At 36.3% G+C, this 21,373-nt stretch overlaps 1 protein-coding gene across 9 annotated transcripts in view; it reads left to right on the forward strand.

Moving 5' to 3' along the window:
• LOC103461059 (LIM and senescent cell antigen-like-containing domain protein 1) overlaps positions 1-20,202 on the forward strand; it is a 34,732-nt gene extending 14,530 nt beyond the window's left edge. For 3 of the 9 annotated variants that reach the window (XM_008403414.3, XM_081604522.1, XM_008403405.3), the window contains exons 2-11: positions 8,381-8,540; positions 10,742-10,808; positions 10,919-11,039; positions 12,482-12,631; positions 13,103-13,253; positions 15,564-15,656; positions 16,325-16,373; positions 16,487-16,562; positions 16,984-17,171; positions 18,560-20,202. In XM_008403414.3, coding sequence (XP_008401636.1) covers positions 8,381-8,540; positions 10,742-10,808; positions 10,919-11,039; positions 12,482-12,631; positions 13,103-13,253; positions 15,564-15,656; positions 16,325-16,373; positions 16,487-16,562; positions 16,984-17,128 — 1,012 coding nt within the window. In that variant the 3' untranslated portion in view covers positions 17,129-17,171; positions 18,560-20,202. Of the gene's footprint in view, positions 1-2,769; positions 3,280-8,380; positions 8,541-10,741; positions 10,809-10,918; positions 11,040-12,481; positions 12,632-13,102; positions 13,254-14,397; positions 14,491-15,563; positions 15,657-15,722; positions 15,908-16,324; positions 16,374-16,486; positions 16,563-16,983; positions 17,172-18,559 lie in introns of those variants that run through there. The other 6 variants (XM_008403390.3, XM_081604523.1, XM_008403382.3 and 3 more) reach the window with 6 other exon arrangements.
• Positions 20,203-21,373: the final 1,171 nt, after the last annotated feature.

Below are 21,373 nucleotides of genomic sequence, written 5' to 3' on the forward strand. Positions count from 1 at the left end.
ACAAAAATGACTTAAACTGACAAATAATGTGATAAGGAGGAATCTGTGGATACTATTGGAACCTTACAGATAATCCTGAGCATCCTCTTCATCAAACTTCTATACAACAGCGGTCTTCAGTCAGAGGCTTCTTCAGATTTGCTGTAAGACAGACAGCTACAGGAGCTGCAACTCTTTGAAGAAACCTGTATAATATGAGTTAAAACATTTAATTTTCTTCTGGGATTAAAGTATTACTGACATAAATTAGAGAAGATTGTCTGAAATTGTAAATATTTGATAATTCAGCATTTTAGCTGAAAAAATAAAATAGTTTGTTGACCCGTGTCAATAGAGACAGCCGTCTCTCTGTGTATACAATCTGACATATATACACAAAACAGCAGCTGCCATCACCTAGTTTGGAGTTGAGGCTCCAATGAACATCTATTTGTAGAATGGAGTCATGAAGACATGTACAGATACGTCTCAGCTGGACACACATACACACACACACAGGGCTTGGACATCATGACGTAAACTCCAGCTTTCGTTAATAAATCCTTAGTTCTGCTGTAAAAACAGATCGGCTGCTTCTTCTCCATTTGAGCGTCAAGCTTGTTTGTCTCGCTGGAGACTATTTCCGGATCTGGCCTGGAGTTGTTTTGATGCTTTGCAAAGTGGTCGTTAATTTGTGGAGCCGGTTGAGCACAACCACATAAAGAGCTGTCTATCTACCCAGATTTTAGGGTTTACAGGAATGCCGATGCTTAGAGCGTTGTGGGATTTTGAAGGATTAGAATATTTTATAATTGATCCAAATAGTTTCCTTGTTGGGTTTTAGACTTGTATTCAAGCTGAACCAGCTCTGACTCTGGAAATAAACGGCTCATAACTAAGCACATTAACCACGGGGTTAAGTTGTTATTAGAAAGGTCAACATGAAGTTGAAGTTTGCAATTAAAACTGAGCTAAATAGGCGCTGCTTAGTGAGGGCATTGCAGCCAAACGGGTCACATGTTGAACTGTTACGAATATCCTGGCGCTTGTGCAACAGCAATTTGTATGAATAATGAGAAAACAACCATATCAGGTTCAGATCTCCTTGGCTAAACTTGTGTAATAAATACAATTTACACTAAAGCTGCCTCTTTTATTTTATTAGAAGGAGGTATTGAATGGGGGAATTTTTCTGCCATAATCCAAGAGCACACATTTTCAGTTTGAGAGCAGGATTTCATGTCTTTTTTCTCAAAACTTGTAATGCTTGTACTCAAAAATTTCTACTGTCTTTCAAATATTCACTGTGCCTTCTCAAACCTTCTATAGTAGCCACACAGGCGCACCCACTACAATTAAACAAACGCACCCAGTTACAACGCTTTAATTCTATTGGCTGAGTGGTTGCCAGGCGATGGTGTTCTATTGTGAGCAGAAAATGATTCTCAAGCGAGCAGAGAGGTTTGCAAGCTTGGATTTGATCCAAGCAGAGACAAGTTTTGAGTGCGAGGAGGACTACAAAATATACTAAATGTTTAGGAACTTCTTACACCCTGCTGTGAATCTTATGACTTCACTGTAGCAACCTTTGAGTCTTCTTCCTTCAACACTGACTTCCACACTGAAGATTGTTCTTGCCACGAAGAGTTTCTCTTAGATATGGTGCGTTTAAACTGGATTTATCAATTTAGGATCAATGTCGACTGGTCTCTTGTAAACATGAAAAATCTACTGTTTGATCACTATTTATTTTAAAAGTAACGGTAACACTTTATTTGAAGGGATGTGCATAAATAAGACTGACATAACACCTGTCACAAACATGAAAGTCTTTATGAATGTTTATGAATATTGTCATCATGAAGTGTCATTCGATAGGTAATTTTATTTATATAGTACATTTTCAGCAACACGTCAATTCAAAATGCTTTACATGAATTAGAAGGAAATACAAACAAAACAACAAAACCAAAAGAAAGACAAGAAGCTAAAGTACATATTGGTTCCCTATGTTTAATAAGAATAAAAAACCCTTACCTTAAACTGGTGAGGGTTTCTCTGGATTCTTGTTCTGATAAAACTAATTGTTGGTTCTAGTTGTTCTGGGTCGAGTTCTAGATGTGTACAACATAAAGCTAAATGTTGGTTCTCCATGTTTGACTCTTGTTCTGCGTCAGGTAGACGTTACTTTCTACGTTTGTTCTAGATTTGCAAATTAACAGGAGTCTCTCTACGTCCTGCTGAGATATTAAACGTATGAAGCTAAATGTTGGTCTAAAGGCCAAGTACTCCACACTTTATAAGCTAAATCTTGACTCTTTCAAACGGTCTTAATCCATCTATGCTTAAAAAATTTCATTTACCAAAAGACACTGTATGACAACATCCGTAAACATTCATAAAGACTCATTGATGTTCATGACAGGTGTTATGTCATGTTTAATGCCAGTGTCATATCAGTCCTTCATGAGTGTTGCCAAAGTCATTTAAAGTTTTCCATCTAAATCAGAATGGTGCTTGATTCACGTTATCCGGCTCGCATCCCGAAACACTTTCTGCAGTTTTGTTTTGCTCAGTGATGTCAACCAGATGATGAAACGGTCGTAGTGATTAGTTTGGCCTGTTGCTCTTTTCTTAGTGTCTCACTTGTTTACCTCAAGCTCCAGCTGCTAAACGCCAAAACTTGAATCAGTTGAGGAAAAGGTTGAAAAATGAAACGAGGACACGTGTTTGTGTGCATCATTGTGACAGTGACCTCTGTCTGCACAGGCGTCAGTCAGGGTGGGCTCTTTATTTCAGTATCCTGCCCAAGAATAGCCACCGAGTGACGGGAGGGGAGGCTGGTAGTCTGTGTGTGTGTGAATAAGAGAGCAATAGGGGGAATGAGAGAACGAGGGAGTGTTGAGTCCATCAGTGACGGAGTCTGTGTGTTTGAGACAAGTAGAGAGAGAGAGAGGGAGAGAGTTCCCAGCACTGTTTGATCGGCACCTCGGTTCTCCCTCCCGCTGCGTGAGTTACGGCTCCGACACTTCCAACAATCACAGAGGATTTTACCCAGAGCCCAAGGAGTTGACTCAATCTGCCGGAGATGAGCGTGGAAATGAACGGGCGCGCCGTGCCACCTTCCATACCTGAGGATGGCGAAGCCCCGGACCACATCCGCCACGGAGAGATGAACGGCTACCACCAGAGGTTTCAGGCCAGCGACGGGGGAGAGGCTGAGCTCCCGGTGTCCAAGTCCCAGAGACGGAAGAGTGATGTCAAAGTCTATAAAGAGTTCTGTGACTTTTATGCTCGCTTGTAAGTAATGCTAGAAAATTGGTACAGAAATTCAACAAATCTGGTGGTGAAAGTTGTTTTTTAAACTATAAATGTGGATTGTTATGAGAAGTAGTTAAACTTTCTTCTTGCCGATTAAAAAAAGTAAATTGGTTTCACATTAAATCCAACATTTTCATATATTTAGAAGGTAAAGAATGTTGAGGTCGTATTTGCCGTGACATTATTAGCTTAAGTCCGATCCGACTGCAGTGCTGCAGAATGTGAGGAATTCCTCCATGGAGCTGAAGCGGACAGTCTGATTAGCTCAAGCTGCTGTTTGTGCAGAGATATCTGTGGACGCTACAGGAGGGAACGCACAGGGAGGGCTATTTTTGTGCCAAACGGGGGGAGAGTTGTTACACAAAATGGCATTGCCAGCTGGCATTCAAAATATGTGAGCTTGAGAGACAGCAGAGCTAAATATACATACTGTTTATCACCTGATGCAGGAAAGCATGGGCATTAGGTCACCTGCAGGATTTGGATCAAAGCTTTTTGAGGAGATTGTTAAAAAATAATGAGGTAACTACCAACAGGTACTTAATTTGTATTATTAGTTAGAAAATTGGTAATATTACCAGTTTTACTAGTAGTACAAATAATAATTTTTTTACCTGGCTGCAGTAAAAAAAAATAAAATAAAAAATTAGTTAAGTTATAAAAATGTAAATTTTTATGGTAAGTCAACTTGATGTAGTAATGTAAAAACTTAAGTAAAATTCCTGTTAACTAATCATTTTTAGTTTAATATAAGACAGTTAAGGGAATATCTTTTATTAAGTGTTTTGAGCTTGACAATTAAAGTTAGTACAACTTAACTGAGTCAAAGCAACAAGACAACTAGCATATTTTTTTACAGTGTGCCATTCATCTGTTATGATACTGATTATAAAGTAGTCCAAGTCAGTTGCCTGCATTATTACATCACATTAGAAACCATAAGTACAGTTATTAAAGTTAATGCTATGTATATTGTTGGCACCTCAGTTGCAATAAGGAAGTTTGCTGTGCTTAAAATGATTGTTTTCCTGCCTCAATATTCTCATAAAATGTTGTTTTTTCACTGTGCCACACATACTGTGCCATCTGTTTTTTTTAGAGTGCACCACTCCCTCCTACAGCAAAACAAAACATTCCCCTACTGATACTCAGAGTCTGTGATACAATAAACCCAAGACAGCATTAGAAAGATGAACTACTGTGCTTTTAACAATATATACTTCGAACCAACTATTACAAAATGCATGGCATTGTAGAATTGGATAATTTTGTGATGTAATGAGGGTAGCTCAAAATTTAAACAACCAATTATCTGCAGTTTTGGAGGAAGAAGTTACATCGAGTGATGAAATGATTATTTACAGTAATTGTAGGCAGTTGTAGATTTTTTTAAGAGCAGTACTTATACTCTTTTGGGTTATGTTTGTTCTGACATCCTGAACAATCATAGTTATCAAAAAAAACGGAAAATAAATTACTTTTTGCACTTTTAGCAATATCACAACAGTACCTTAAATAAAAGTGTATAATTTGCTGAGGTAGCACGCTAACTAAAAGGTTAGTGGCTCTAACCCTAAAGCACTAATCATAAACTGTAATGGCGCTAACGCTAAAGAACTACACCAACATTTAGTGGAAGCTAATGCTAAAGCGCTAACTTCAGTTCAAATTATATCTGCCTTTGAAAGATTACATTTAATTTTAATTTATATATTATGCTCTATTGTATTTATGTTTACATCTTGTTCTGTTTTTTTGTATTCTGTATGTTTAGTTGTTGAAATAGTGCAAAAAAAAAGACAAAATGGTGAGGAGAGGAAACAGATCTGTACCACGAACTTCAAAATAAGAGCATGAATATTAATGTCTAACTACCAGAATAATTTTTACAGTCAATAATCAAAACTTCAACACAGATTTTGACCTTTATCAACTAAAAATTTACAAAACAGCAAAGGAAATCAGAGATTTAGAATTTATCTGGAAAAATGAATTTAGGTGAAGCCATGTGCGATAAAGATTAGCGCTGTTGTTAGCCCACTACTGACGATTTCTAACTGCTAAAGGTATTTGGTTTATACATTTTTTTGGACCCCTGGAAATGCATTTCAGTTGATATGTGAATCTGCAGGAGCAAATGTTCACCCACACTGTCTTCACAACGCAGTAATTACAATTGGACAATGTGCTGACTTCACTGCAAATCAAAAGTTCAAAGCGTAAAGAATGACATGCTGATGCCATATGGGAATTCATGCTGAACAAGTTTATGCTTCAAGAAGATGCTTCTCTCATACTTTTTCTTGCTGGCTTCATCTCTTTTTTTGTTCGTCCCGTTGATACAGCATATTATTTATACAAATACATGAACCAAAAAAGAAAACACATGGACATGTTATAAAGCAAAGCTCTAAGCAGGCTTTTTACTTCCTGTCACCTTGCAAACTCTTTCCAGGTGCCAGTCTTTTGAGCTGTGAGAACATAACTCTCTGCTTTCTTTCTCTACCTCATGTGTGAATTTAATTTAGCCGCATGAAAGCAGCTTTTGAGCAGATCCCAACAAAAACTAAGCCAAGAGATATGGAAAATTGGATTAAATTTAATTAGAAAAGGCCTTTTTTTCCCAAGCTATATAAATGTGTTCAGCTTGGCTATGGGTGCTGCTAAAGGCAGATATGAGGGTGGAAATGCCTGAGGGATGTATCACTTCCTCACACAAATCCTTCGGCCAGGGCAGGGCTGTCAGTGTATTTGATATCAGTCCAAACGGGCCAGAAGAAAAATGTGTATGTGATAATCCTTCAGCAGACTGGACACATCTTGCCTCAAAGTGATATTTTTACAGCGCATGCCAGCTAAACACCTTTTTAATGCAAGGTGTATGATATAATAAATACTTCATAAAGCTGCCGTAGCTCACATGTTGATGTTTGGAGCATAACCCAAAAATGAGAACAAATGAATCGTGTTTTTGTACTTCTTTGAAATAAATGCGGTATAACTAAGTAAAAATTACCAGATGGTTTCACTTTGTGATAATCCTCCATGGTCTTGTGTGTTTATGTGTGTTGCCTTCACACACTGTGCTATTTTGACCTTTTAGAAAGCAGGAAAGCCAGGATTGTTCCTCCAAATCCCCCTTCTCTGCGTTTTTCATACCAACATGTCTCCCTGCTTCATATTTCCACCTACATCCAGCTTATTGGGTATTAAACTGCAGAGCAGGGACATCTATCTGGATTTTATATTCTTATTATAAGCATTCAAGTGTTTAGATTTAATGTCACCATTATCAGAGGTCATCTTTGTTTTTTAATTAAAGTCCTTATAAGAAATTAGGTTTTACAGCCCTTTGTGCTGATGAATGACATTGTGATTGCATAGTTTCCTAATATCAAGCAGCTTTAATCAAAACAAAATCTTGAAACAACCACTTGGGCAACCATATTAACATTAAAGCGCTGTGAGAAAGCACAAAGGCAGCACAAATAAATTATATTACACAATTTCTATTGTTGATGTGAAGATAATTAGTAACTGTTAAGACGTTTTTAAAAACAGTTTTTATTGCCTGATGGACTCCAGTCAAAACGCTTACAGCTCCGATTATACATCAGTGGTAAGGTGGCGATAAGTTTGTCATTAAATGCGGTAAAATCCAAAAAAAGATGATGAGCATAGCTAAGGCAGTGCTAGGCTAAACAGTTGTAGCTTCAGTTTACTTTTACATTCTGTACAATTTCCTCTCAGTCTTTAACTCGGCACACGTTTTAAAGTAAATGGAGCCAAACCAAATGGAGACAAATACAAAACAAAAAAAACCACACATATGCTACAGATAGCTTTTTTCTTTCATGAGATAAAATAAAAATGTTGCATCTGGATGGGAGACACAAACTCAGAAAAATAAACCTTCTGTTTGGGTTAGCATTTACATTTCAAAGATTTCTCAGAACGATGAACCAATATTGTTAACATTTTGCTTTTGTAATAGAGTTGGGCCAATCACAAACCTCCCCAACACTGAGAAAATCCAAAACCTGTTTTTCTTTTTTACAGTAATAAAATCAAAGTTTCCATCTCAGACTTTTTTTTATTTGCTTCATCGAGATCATCATTGATTCATGTTGTTGTTTTATCTATTTTTGATCTGTTGAATTTCTGTTCTGCTGCTTTGGTATTTCAAACGTATTTCTATATAATTTTACCACCTTTTTACCTAAACACATTCGGGGTTATGTTACACAACTATTGTCATGAATTATATTACAGGCATAGAGTCTGAGTCCATGTTGGCTAAAAAAATTACCTTATTGCAATTAAGCAGTACGCATATTGTGTAGAGTGTTCACAACGCTGAACAAAATGCATTTATCAGGACTTCAATTTGGGATCCTTACTTATTTTATTCTAGTTGAACATTTTACTTCATCCACTCTGTTTCATTACAGACTGAAAAGAGTCATAACTTGAGTTCATAAGAGTTCATACTTGTTGGGCATGTTTCTTGTGTCTCAGATTTTGAGATTATTATTTCTAAATATTAGAAAATATTGCACCCATCCCTGTTGATATAGTGCCGAACATATTTTACTGTGATAAAAATATTTTATCTGATCAACGTTAATCCTGCACATGTTGTTTCTTCCCTGTCCTGTAATCTTAAATCCAATTTTCCAGTGTTTGTCCTCATACCTCAGATTTGATTAGCAGCAGCTTCTTGTTGTGCCAGAAGGACAACATGCAGGTTTTACTCCTCGCTTAGTCTCCCACCCTGATGAACCAGAACCAAAATAAACCTGGAAACTCTTACATCAGCTGATAACAGCTAGAACAATCTTCTAGCTGTTATCATGCTATGGGAAATGTGGCAACAACTTTTTAAACGTTGTTTTATGTGTTCTGGCGTGACCCCAGTTATTGTCCTATCCAAACTCTGTTTAGGCCTGGGTTGAATCAACTTGCACCAAACCTACAAACCGTGATAAATCATACATTTTTATTTAAATTATGCCCTTTTTGCATGATTTCAGTGCATTTTGCTCTGATTTTTTTTATTTTTCTTCATGTTTGTCTTCAGCAACATGGCCAACGCCCTGGCCAACGCCATGTGTGAGCGCTGCAAGAGCCGCTTCGCACCGGCGGAAAAGATAGTGAACAGCAACGGGGAGCTTTACCATGAGCAGTGCTTCGTCTGTGCTCAGTGTTTCCAGCAGTTCCCGGAGGGACTCTTCTATGAGGTAACTTTCTATGCCCTGATAAATTAATAAAAACATGCATGAGGCAATAACTCTTACATGTAAGCTCTCCCTGAGGCTAAATCAGCAGATGTTGTGTAGCACACTTCCTATCTGCTCTGCCTGTGTGTTTTTATGGAGCTGTAAAATTAAATAGATTTATGGTTTTGCTTTTATTTTTTGTCACACTTAAATGTTTCAGATCATCCAACAAATTTTAATATCAGACAAAAGTAAATACAAAAAGCAGTTTTTAAATAATTTCATTTAAAAGTGACCTATTATTCATCCTTGAACATGTTACAATAAGTCTATCTATGGGGTAAACAAAACATGCTTGTTACATTTTACACTAATTTACACAACTCACGTGAAAATGTCGGCAACAGATGTGCGATTATGCAACCGTACATATTTGAAAAGCATAAGTGGGGCCTCTTGGACATCCAACAAGAATGCAGCAAGTGGTTTCTGGATGGTAAAATCAACAATCAAACACTTTGCTTTTTCCAGCAGCCGTTGTAGAGCAAAATCAGCTGAACAAATGTCCTGGAGCTCAGCTTGGGTTGCTGGGTAACAGGCTGGGCTTCACTGGGGTTGCTAGGTGACTAGCAGTGCCTGCTGATGTGACGTTATATTCCTAAGGCTCAATTTCCAGACACAAAAAAAACATTAACTTATTGCCAATTAGCGACTGTTTGTTTTTTAAGCACTTGGGTTTTTTTTAGAAGCAGGAGAAACCCAAATGGATGTATAAAAATATGCAAAATGTTAATTTTGTATGATTGATCCCCTTTAAGGTAAAGAAAGTCATGTGGAAAAAAATCTATTTTACACTATACGCAATAACTGGTTATGTGTTTGCAATAATTAGACCAGTTTTCTTCCCTATGGAAGTATTTTCAAGCGTTCATAAACTCTGCAAAGTCAGTCTTCATAAACTCACATAAACTGAACAAAATGTGGTTAATCACAGTTAATCACAAAATGTGAAACGTGAATACCCCTTTTTCCTTAATCAATGAAATTAAATGAAATTGGCTACTATTGAAATATTTTGGATTGTTTTAATCACAATGTGTAATACGAAGGAGTATTAGTGCCAGGCTAAGAGAAAAAAATTAGCTATTCAAATAAAGGAGTGATATTACATGAAAAAAAGTCAGAATATAACAAGAATAAAGTTGTTCCCCAGTAACTCAAAAATAATATGAGAATAAAATTTTATACAAGAATAAATTCAGAATACTACCAGAATAAAATTTTAATACCTCGATGTGGTAATTTTATAACAAAATACATTATAAATTAGAATAATTATAACAAACTGAAATGAGGAATGTTGACCATATTTCGAGGTTAGAATTTGGTCATCAAAACTTTGCTTTCATTAAAACAACTTTTTTCTAGTAATTTGACAATTTTCTTTGTTATTATTGTTACTTTACTGTCATAATATTGTTGCTTTACTCTCGTAATTTAAAAAAAATCATGGTAATATGTGCAGTAGTTTGTATAAAACAACATATAGAAAACCTTTTGGCACACAAATGTTCTTCAGTAATATAAACCAATGCATGTGATAGGCTGAGAAGCAAATCAAGGTGATCACAACCTTTAAACAGTGTTGAATTATTAAAAGCTTCTTTTCCAATAAACTATTTCTGCACAGATGTTGAAACAAGGCCAGATGTTTCTCAGATTCTCAAACAACACAAGGCCTCTAATGTGAACCATACAACCTGATCAATAATCAATAGACATCAAAGACAAGGAGATCAGTTCTTCCTTTCCTTACTGTTCATGTTGCTATAAATACACAGAGATAAAATGAAATCCAGGAAACATCCACAGCTGCAGTTCATTTAATGACACAGATCAAACTAATAATTTCCTTCTTCGTTTTCAGATGTTTTGCTGTGAAATTATTCACATTTTTCTCTGCAATTATCCCTACTATTTGTATTTTATATCACTATTTTGTGATTAAACATCGCTTAAACCCCATGTATATTGAATAGTATACATATCTGATATTATGAGCAAACACCAATAACTTTTAACATGTTAAAAAGCATATTAATGTTAGAAATATTATATGCAACCATTTTGCTGCCTGTTTAAAATGCACTTCAACACTTTATGCTGGAGTTAAAGTGAGAAACGTTTGAATTACAACACCAGTAATATATTTGTTTTGACAGTTTGAAGGCAGGAAGTACTGCGAACATGACTTCCAGATGCTGTTCGCTCCTTGTTGCCATCAGTGTGGTGAGCATAAACCTTTCTTCTTGTTCAGAACCAAATGAGAACGGAGCTGGATTTTAAGAGCCAAATCGCTTCATTGCTGTTGTTTCTGTAAACGTTTGTTCTCCTCTCAGGTGAGTTCATCATTGGCCGAGTGATCAAGGCGATGAACAACAGCTGGCACCCCGAGTGTTTCTGCTGTGACCTTTGCCAGGCGGTTCTCGCAGATGTTGGATTTGTTAAAAACGCTGGACGGTCAGTGATAGCTCAGTCATTTACTCTCATATTTAATGTTTGGTGGGTGTGAATGTTCCAATAAAAATACCTCTGTATTTAAACAAGAGAATTTACCTAAACCTTATAACACAATTTAACTTTTTAATTAAAAAAAACAGAGAAGCTATAATTCTTTCTACTGTTGCTAAAATAATGGTTAAATGTTGATATTTACGTTTTGATTCATATGGACAGCAACAGAATAAAGGTGTTGAAAATCAGACCTGGTTCTCATTATTAAGTAATTGATTTAATCAGTTTATTTTAACTGACATAACGTTAGTTCTCATGTCACGTAACACGTCAGTGAACTTTGCCCTTTTTTGGCAGTTGCCATGGAGTTGCTATGACAACAATAAACAACCCACAAACGTGGAGCTAGCTTTCGCCTCGTTCTTAACTTACAAATAATATAAGTACATGACAACTATTACTCAAACACAATTTGTGAGTACTCCACCTCTATGTAATACTAAGATAAATATCACTGATATTTACTGTAGTTACTTACAGAACGTCGGATCTAGCAAAATTAGCTTAGCTAATGTAGCTTTTAGCTGCTAGCTAACACGGACGTGTAGCCTACATGTTACTATTATATGCGTACTCTGCCTGCCACCAGAACATTGTTATTCACACGAAGAGTTCGTAAGTCCATTACAAATTCGTTTAAACATTGTTTGTATTCGTCCATGGATTTCAGTCTCCATGGTGTTCACGAAGTAGTTAACTGAATCGGCAGCTTGTCGACATCGTCTGATAGATTTTACTTCTGTCTCAGACGGGTAAATCCCGACAGCAGTGATTTTGTTCATGTGATTTTGCACATTGGTCAAAAGTGTCCATATATTTTCGTTTTGTTCGTCTCGAAACCATGGGTCCACTGTGCATTGCGCATGCGTGTGGGAACTATGTACATTTTGTTTTAAAAAGTGTAACCTGTGCTTTAAGATTAGATCTAATTATAGAATAAACACTCCCTAAATGTGTTGCTAGTATTTAATTATAAGTGCTTATTGCTTTGAATATCATACTGTTTATACCTTCTGGAAGCTCAACTCTTTATAAACAGAAACTGTGTTTTGAGTTGATCTTAGATGAGCTTAAGATGAGACATTTATGTGCTCCAAAGAATAGTCCAATTAATTTTTAATGTCCTAAACCACATTAATAGAATGACTTTAATGTGCTATTAACTTTTAGTGGCTATTAACTGTATAAAACATCGGTGCAAGTTGTTACTTTGTTACTGGTTTGTATCCAGTATTGACTGTTCTGCTTGAAATGACCCATGACTTTTATCTGATATCCCTCTTTAAGTCAAATAACCTTTGGAAATTAAAGTCTTCAACCTTATTGATCCCACAAGAGACTTAGTTTCTAATGAAAATTGCCCCTCTATTTTTTTTCTGTCTCTGTAGACATCTGTGTCGCCCCTGTCACAACAAGGAGAAAGCCCGTGGACTGGGAAAATATGTCTGTCAGAAGTGTCACGCCATCATTGACGAGCAGCCGCTGCTTTTCAAGAACGACCCCTATCACCCGGATCACTTCAACTGCAACAACTGCGGGTAAACACAGTCACAAGCAAAAATAAGTGAGAGGGCTGCACAATGCAAGAGACAATTAATGTGGATTTCATTGAAAAGTCTCATGCATGCAGGCAAATGTCAAAGTCTTAACAGTTAAATGCAAATGTTAGAGGATATTAACCAAGATTTTAGGGTTATTGGCATAAAACTTTGCTTCGTTTTTCTAAAAATATATTTTGAAGAAAAACTCAATTGATTGACCAAAAACCCAATACTGCCATCTAGTGGAAAGGTTAGGTAACTGTCTTTGTATGCATAAATAATGTGCACCCAAGTACTAGAAAATAGTTGAAAATCTTTCTAAATATTCTACTTCTTTGAACATAAATGTGACTATTCCTTACAATTTATGTTTTGCATTTTTTTTCCAAAATAGAAATGACATCAATATGTCAGTTCAGCTGAGGTTTAATACCGTTAAACCTCCTGAATTGTTTGAAATCTCTGCAGTAAGGAGCTGACAGCGGATGCCAGGGAGCTGAAAGGCGAGCTCTACTGTCTGCCCTGCCATGACAAGATGGGCGTCCCAATCTGCGGGGCCTGCAGGAGACCCATCGAGGGCCGCGTGGTCAACGCCATGGGCAAGCAGTGGCACGTCGAGGTGCAATTTTTAAAAAATTATTCCACCTAAAAATTCAACAGATGGCAACTAGGGATGCAAATTATCGATTAATGAGTTAATCTAAAGATGACTGGTCTTATCAGTTGACTTGCGATTAATTGATGAGTCAGTTTTGTCTTGTATGAAAAGAGCTAATTGTCTTTCCATAACCTGAAGGGCTTCATTTTTCATAATATAATGAGTTTGAAGAGAAAAACATTAAATCCTAACATTATTTTGTGTCAGATGTATTAAATAGTGACTAAATAAACAGAAGACTGTCGCTCTCTCACATTATTAAACTTAGACATATTTATAAAATACAACAAAACACTAATCTCTTAAGTTGCTGAAAGGAAAAATAAGATTAAAAGTATAAAATATGAACAGTTGTTCATACAGAAGTACAATTTGTGGTTGCTCTTGAAGGAAAGTTGAAACTTCACTCCATGAATGAAATTTCTGAAAAGTTAAAAATTTTCTACTTTAAAAGCTGTGAAAATGTCCACCTTTTTTCTAGAAAGTAGGTGGACTTAATCTAAAACATTTTGAGTTTTTGTTTAACTTTATTCCTCTTTCTTTTGTTTCTATCTACAATGGCCCTAATGTGTCAGCGTTGCTCCGCCATGCAGCTCAGCTGAATGAGTTTTATTAAAATGAAACTTGATGAGCTTGTCATGTGTTTATATTTCAAAGCAAAACTGCAAAAGATGCATTTTGCATCACAAACCGGACTGTTTCTCTTTCCTGTTATGGAATAGCTGCCATCTTTAATTCCATATGGTTAATAATTACGTTTAAGGTTTAAAAATGACTACTGGCGCCCTCTGCTAGATGGCAGCCAAACTACAACAATAAAAGAAGATCTGAGCGAACACTTTTATTCAATCAGCTGGAAGTAATTTTAATCTAATAAACCATTAATCGATAATTAATTACAAGTCGATTAATTGTTTGCATCCCTAGTAGTAACATAGAAGTTGGAGAAAGAAGCGTTCACATTGTACTACTCAGTAAATACTTATAAACAAACAGATTTATGTCTGTAAGATTTAAGCTTTTGTCATGATAAATTAATCAACTTAATTCTTTTTCCCAGTTTTTCACATTTACAGTCAGTTTCTCTGTTTTCCCCAATGTTTAGCATCATGTGTGTACTGTGTGTGAGCGCCCGTTTCAGGGCCACCCATTTTACGAACGAGGCGGCCGTGCCTATTGTGAGAGACACTTTGACATGGTGAGGGAGGGGCTGCGCACCTGTTTAAGTGTTGAATGCTGCCCGTCTCCCTGCCTGACTGAAATTAACCAGCCTCCATGCAGGGTTTACTGTAGTTAGAATAGAATAGTACTTTATTTATCCCACAGTGGGAAAATTTACTTGTTACACCATCGCAGTAAAAAAATATGCCCCAGTAAATATCAAAATATCTAAAACCATTATAAACAACTTTATATTAATAAAGTACTTTAATATTAATTAAAATAAAATTGTAACCTGAAAATCTGGGTATTTAAAAAAAAACTAAATAAATAAATATTTAAAAAAAAACAATAAATAAATAAATATAGAGTATATTCTTTTGTATTTTCATTGAACAACTTTATTGTTCAATGCAGTGACATAAAGATCACATGCAGTGACATAAAGATCACATGTGATTTATTGCACATTTATATTTTAACTGAATATACTGGTTCATATTTGTTGTAAAAAATAAAAAGCTAACTAATATTGTCTCCTTTTTATAATTTCGTGACTTTTTAAAGATTTAATTGGTGGTTTATTGTAGAGGGATAATCCCTTGGCAAATAAGTCACTAAGGAAAAAATGTTTTATACCAAAGTATTGCTCAGAGAGATAATTTGTACAACTTTAAACTGTTATGAGTTTTAACAAAACTGTAAATCACAACTAATATGGAGAATGTTTCAAATAAAGCTAATTTAGATTGAAATAATTTGTACAAAATAGATTTTTTATTTATTTGTTGCTTGTGTTGTTTTTATTTTACTATGTTCTTAGGTACTGTTAAGTTCTCCTTTTTCATAGTTTATTTATTCGCAATTTATAAATCAGAAGAAAATTTTAAAACGTAGGTGATTTTCTCATTTTGAAAGAACAATTTACAAACTTCTATTATTAATATTTCTTCAGTCCTTGTGTGGATGCATCAACAGCACATCTGGAATGAACTTTGCTGTGTTTCGGCCTCATAGTGTGACATAATAATACTGTACTGTGAATGAGTGTGATGATGTCACTGACTTGTGCACTAACCATGTGTGCTGGGCCTTGGGTTGTGCTTGCAGCATTTTGTGTGTGCTAAGTGTGAGAAACCCTTCCTGGGCCACCGTCACTACGAGCGCAAGGGACTGGCTTACTGTGAGACCCACTACAACCAGGTAACAAACACATTACAGCCAGGTAACAAACACATTACAACCAGGTAACAAACACATTACAGCCAGGTAACAAACACATTACAACCAGGTAACAAACACATTACAACCAGGTAACAAAAGACATTACAACCAGGTAAACACATTACAGCCAAGTAACAAACACATTACAACCAGGTAACAAACACACTATAACCAGGTAACAAACACACTGCAACCAGGTAACAAACACCTTACAACCAAGTCAAATTAAATCCATAGTAAGAACTGAGAACTTTTTAAACTGAAAAGGTGAATTTTTAACATGTGGGTGTTTTGGGATACAATCATCATCTTTTCTAAACCATAATTACCTAAAATAATCATAAAAACTGAACTAATAATAAATATGTAATAACAAGTCATCTGATTCTGCCATTTTTCATCAATAATTGAAGTTTAATGTTTCTGTAATTTCTTGGGTTTATTCTTTCAGATGCATTGTAATCCAGCACCCTCTATCCATCCATCCATTTTCTTTACACCCTTGTCCCTTAGTGGGGTCGGGAGGGCTGCTGGTTAATCCTGCACCCTTTTTTTGTTAAGTTTTATGAAAACGGCATGTTGGATGAGCCATGACAAAATAAAAAAATGTTTTGCTATGTTGCTAATCTTCTGTTTCTGCCTCTTAGCTGTTCGGAGACGTTTGCTACCACTGCAATCGTGTCATCGAGGGAGACGGTGAGGAATTTCTCTTATTCTGAATCCATGTATTTGATCAAATCAATTATAGTTTGTCAAGTAAATCAAAATAATGTGTTTATAATCTGCTCTCTGTGGTTGTTTATTTCCAGTGGTGTCTGCCCTCAACAAGGCCTGGTGTGTCAACTGCTTCGCCTGCTCTACCTGCAACACCAAGCTCACTCTCAAGTAAGTTACACGTTTTATCGACACACAAACAGTTCAGATGCTCTTTATTTAGAGGTTTCCAAAGCTGTTAATGACTGATTAATGATCAGAACAGGAAATAAAACCGCATCTTAATGAATTTAAATTATCATCAAGTTGTGACCCTCCCTGGTTGTATTTGTACCTTTTTGACATTAATATAAATAAGGTTTTCTTCTTTGCATGCTCCTCTGTTGTCAGTCTTGCCTCTGAGACTTATTTTGCTGCTTTGAATCATGATTTTCAGTCTTATCTTTTCTGATTTCTAATCTGTCTGTTGTCTTTTCTTCCACCTCTCCTGTTGCTTATTTCTCTTTGTCCTCTCTGCTGTCTCCAAACACTTCTATTTCCTCCTGAACTGCTTTCTCTGCCGTTCATCTCTCCATCGTCCCTGCTCCGTCAGGGATAAATTTGTTGAGGTGGATCTGAAGCCTGTGTGCAAACACTGCTTCGAAAGACTCCCAGACGATTTGAGACGTCGGCTGGCCAAGCGTGAGCGTGACTCAAAAGAGAAGAAGAAGAAACCGCTGATACCCATGTGTCTTTGATACCCCCTTGCTCTCTGTTCTCCTTGCAGCTATTCCTCCTTTGGTCAGTTTTGATCTTCCTTCAGTTTTCTGCTTTTCCATATTTAACCCTAAAACCTCTCTAACACTAATTGAAGCAGTGATTTGGCTTAGTTGAGTGACGTAATACTGAAATGTTTTTCCCCACACGTGACCACCTCTGAGCAGGAAGTGAAGATCAGGATTTGGACCAGAACTTGCTGTGCAAACAGCAGAATCAGAATCAGTCGCAGGCTGAAGGGAGCGCTTTGTTTCCTGGTTCCCCCTGGTCTGTCTGGTGTTGGGAGTAAATCCGTAATCACATCCGGCAGCTTTCTGCCATCATCTGAGCAAATCTAAAGTTTCCTCTTGTTGCTATGCGTGACCCAGTCCTGGTAGCGTAAATACTTTAGAAACGGCTGAGTGAAAACAAAAGCTGGAAAAAAATCAATCCAAGTGCCTGAAAACCACTCAACCGTGTTTTTTTGGCAAGTTATTGTTTCTAGAAAATTAATTGTTTAAAAAATCCTGGTTTGTTAAATCACATTCCATTGCCGCTGTGCCGTTACCTAGCAACCCCAGACCAGATCAGCTGGTCTGGGGTTACCTAGCAACCCCAGACCAGCCCATCACCTAGCAACCTGAGCGGAACTCTATTTGTCAGTTGGTTCTGAAAGGAGCTCAAAATAGGCAGAACTGTCCAGACTAAAATATCATTATTATTAATAATTTTGTTCAAAGGATGTAATGAACATCAATAAACTTTTCAGTAATGTAAAGGAGCTTGTTTTAAGTCAACAATTTCTTAATATTGTGTAGATTGGCAGATCATTTCACTTATTACATGGGAAAATTTTACTTTTTCATCAATATTAAGGAATTTTGACTTAAAACAAGCTCCTATATCTTGCTGAAAAGTTACTTGCAAGTTAGTTTTGTCTTAGATTTTGTTTTTTTTGTAGTGTATGTACTATAGGTGCTAGGGCTAGGTGATGTGTCTTAAAAATACTGGATTTTAGACCAGATCAAATATCTGATTTTAAATAATTTGTTCCTACCTTTATTTACTAAAAAATATAAATGACAGAAAATATTTTCAAAAAGTGGTTTTTATTTCAATCATCCCTTCTGTGTGTTGAACGATGGAATATCAGAGTCAGGCTACATAAATTTTTGTTGAATTACAAAAATATAGTCGTAGAATTAAAGACGTAATTTTCCGAGAAAAAACCTCTTAATGTTACCAGAAAAAAATTGTTTTAATGAACAGATTTAATTATATTGATTAATTCTTAACAATCCCTCCACTGTTATCCTTTGCTTGCAAAAAATTACTGAATGTACCAAAGAAGCAGCCAAAATCCAGCAACATTTTTGTACCCCTAGATGCTTTATTGCTTTCGGACTACAACTGGTTATGCTTTCACCCCGCAGGAACAAGTTTGTGGAGTTCGACATGAAGCCGGTGTGTAAGAAGTGCTACGAGAAGTTCCCGTTGGAGCTGAAAAAGCGGCTGAAGAAGCTGTCCGAAGCTGCTGCACGGAAGTGAACCGACGGTTAAGCAGCTGAAGGAGATGAAACCCTGAGGTGGCCGCGACCCCACGACCCCTCACCTGTAGCCCCACACCTGCAAAGTGCCTTGATTTTATCCTCCTTAAACTGGTTTAGCTTCAAGTGTCTTTTTGCATAAATTCTGTTTTTATACATTCGCTTGTTTCACTGCAATTTATATTATATGTTCTATATTTAATAAACTGTAAGAGACGTGGAAATAAGACTGAAAAGCTGTTCTGGCAGGTTGTTTAATCTGTTATTTGAAGCCAAAATTGCCTCCTGTTAGAATAATAACAATACATAAACTCAAAACAAACTACAGAAATATGTTTTATTAAATGTTTACACAATAAACCGTTACAGGCGTTTTACTAAACTAAATGTGTATTAAGTTTGAAAGGTAAAATTACAATATAATGAGAATTTGTGCTCCAGATACTGATTTTGTCTAACATGCATCTGGATTGAACGCAGTATTTTAGATGACGTGTTACAGCATTAATTTTAATTTTTCATATAACGTCAACAGCTTTTAGATTTATACTTGCAGAGAAATGACAGTTGTTGTTGTAGAATAAAGCAAGAAGTATTTAATTATTCATTTATAAATTAATAAGAAATGTATAAATAATTGATTAACATGTTATCAAGCATTTCTTAATATTAATTATTCCTGTTATTAAGTCATTATTCCTGGTTTATTAAGTCATTAACAGACATTCAGTGACCTAATTATTATTCGGCAATGAAAAATGCTTTGTTGCTGAAACACGATACAAATAAACTTGAAGATAAAAAATAACATCACAAATATAGTAATGAAATGAATCCCAATTGTTTTACCCACTCTTAATTAGTCGATACATAATATATAAATGCTAAAGCAGCATTTACTGTGTGGTCCACTCCAACATCTGAACCTACACTTGTAAAAATCAGTTCTGTTGAAAACAAGTGCTGAACACATGAGGTGCCACTGTGACAGGATTTAAGTTGCAGCAACTGCTGCCACATGTGTCTGCGTGCGCGCGCTACAACTTGTGACATGTGCAGAGACCCGATGTGAAAGTCATGTTCGATGTTAAGAGCTTCTGACTGTAAATCCAGTGAATGAAAGCGATCCTCTTAACTACTTCCTGGGAGCTCAGACTTGCTTTGCAAAACAAAGCAGCAGCCCTTTGTTTCAAAATAATTATTTATCCGCCATATTTTACCTTGCAAGGCTTTGCTCTTTGTATTTTGATTCACTAGTAAAAAAAAAAAAACATTCCACAGTTGTATTATGCAGAAGCACCCAATGGACTGGTTGTTGTTAGGCAGAACTTCAGCAGCACTATAAATACTCCAGGGTGTAGTTTTATTTGCCATGTTACACGATGTGTCAACTAGATTATGTTTTATGGAACCGTGTCGTACTGTATTTTTCCTCTGAAGACACACCAAAGTGCATGCTTCATGTTCTCCTTTACTGCTGCTTAAAGTCCTATACTGGCACAATAAACACAATTTGCCCAAGCTTGAAATCCGGGTGGACTGGTGTTTTCTAGTTGAAAGCTTCACATAATTTTTTAATTAGGATTATGGATTTATGGTGTACAGAAATGTGGCTGATGTTCTTGAAACCTTTTAAAAAGAAAATATGCTTTGTTAAAAAGTAAAATTTATTATGGAGATCATTTAAAAGGGTGTTTCTAAGCAGACTTACTTTTTTAAGATAAATCTTAAATTATATAGCTGCTAACATCAATGCCTCTAGAAGCTCTATCTTGGTTTTACTTGATGTTAGTGCTGTGTTTGGCACAGCTGATCATATAAATACAGTGGGAATTTGCTAGAGACTGAGACAACTGTGTTATTTATAAATCTGGGCAAATGAAATTATGTCATGGTGTTCCTCTGGGAGCCATTTTTGGACCATTGTTTGTCAAAATGTAGAATACCACATCAATGATGATGATGCTCAGCTTTGAAGAAAAAAAATCTTCCAATGGAAATGAATGAAATATTATCTCAACAACATTTATTTTTCCCTTTTGGATCAGTAAAGTGTTTTTGAATTTAAATTGAATTTCAATAAACCACACTTTTTGCCTTTAACTTCAAAGTAAACATGACCACATTCATCCACTGACTTTCACACAACAGCAGAATTTTATGCACCAAAATCTGATTTTAATTAATTTATAAAACTAAATGAAGCAAATTTTCAATCTCCATCCATTCATTTTCTTAACATCCTTGTCCCTTGGTGGGGTCAGGAGGGTTGCTGGTGCCCATCTCCAGCTAACGTTCCGGGCGAGAGGCGGAGTACACCCTGGACAGGTCACCAGTCTGTCGCAGGGCAGCACAGAGACACACAGGACACACAACCATGCAAACACACACTCACACCTAGGGACAATTTAGACAGACCAATTAACCTAACAGTCATGTTTTTGGACTGTGGGAGAAAACCCACGCATGCACAGGGAGAACATGCAAACTCCATGCAGAAAGACGCTGGGCCGGGAATTGAACCCAGAACCTTCTTGCTGCAAGGCAACAGCTCTACCAACTGCGCCACTGTGCAGCCCATCAAATATTCAATCTTATCAATCAAATTTTATTTGTATAGCACATTTCAGCAGCAAGGCATTTCAAAGTGCTTTACATAATTAAAATAAAAACAGCATGTGACATCAAATAAACAGTGAG

The sequence above is a fragment of the Poecilia reticulata genome, chromosome 2 (assembly GCF_904066995.2).
Source record: "Poecilia reticulata chromosome 2, P_reticulata-male-v2, whole genome shotgun sequence".
Classification (NCBI taxonomy): domain Eukaryota; kingdom Metazoa; phylum Chordata; class Actinopteri; order Cyprinodontiformes; family Poeciliidae; genus Poecilia; species Poecilia reticulata.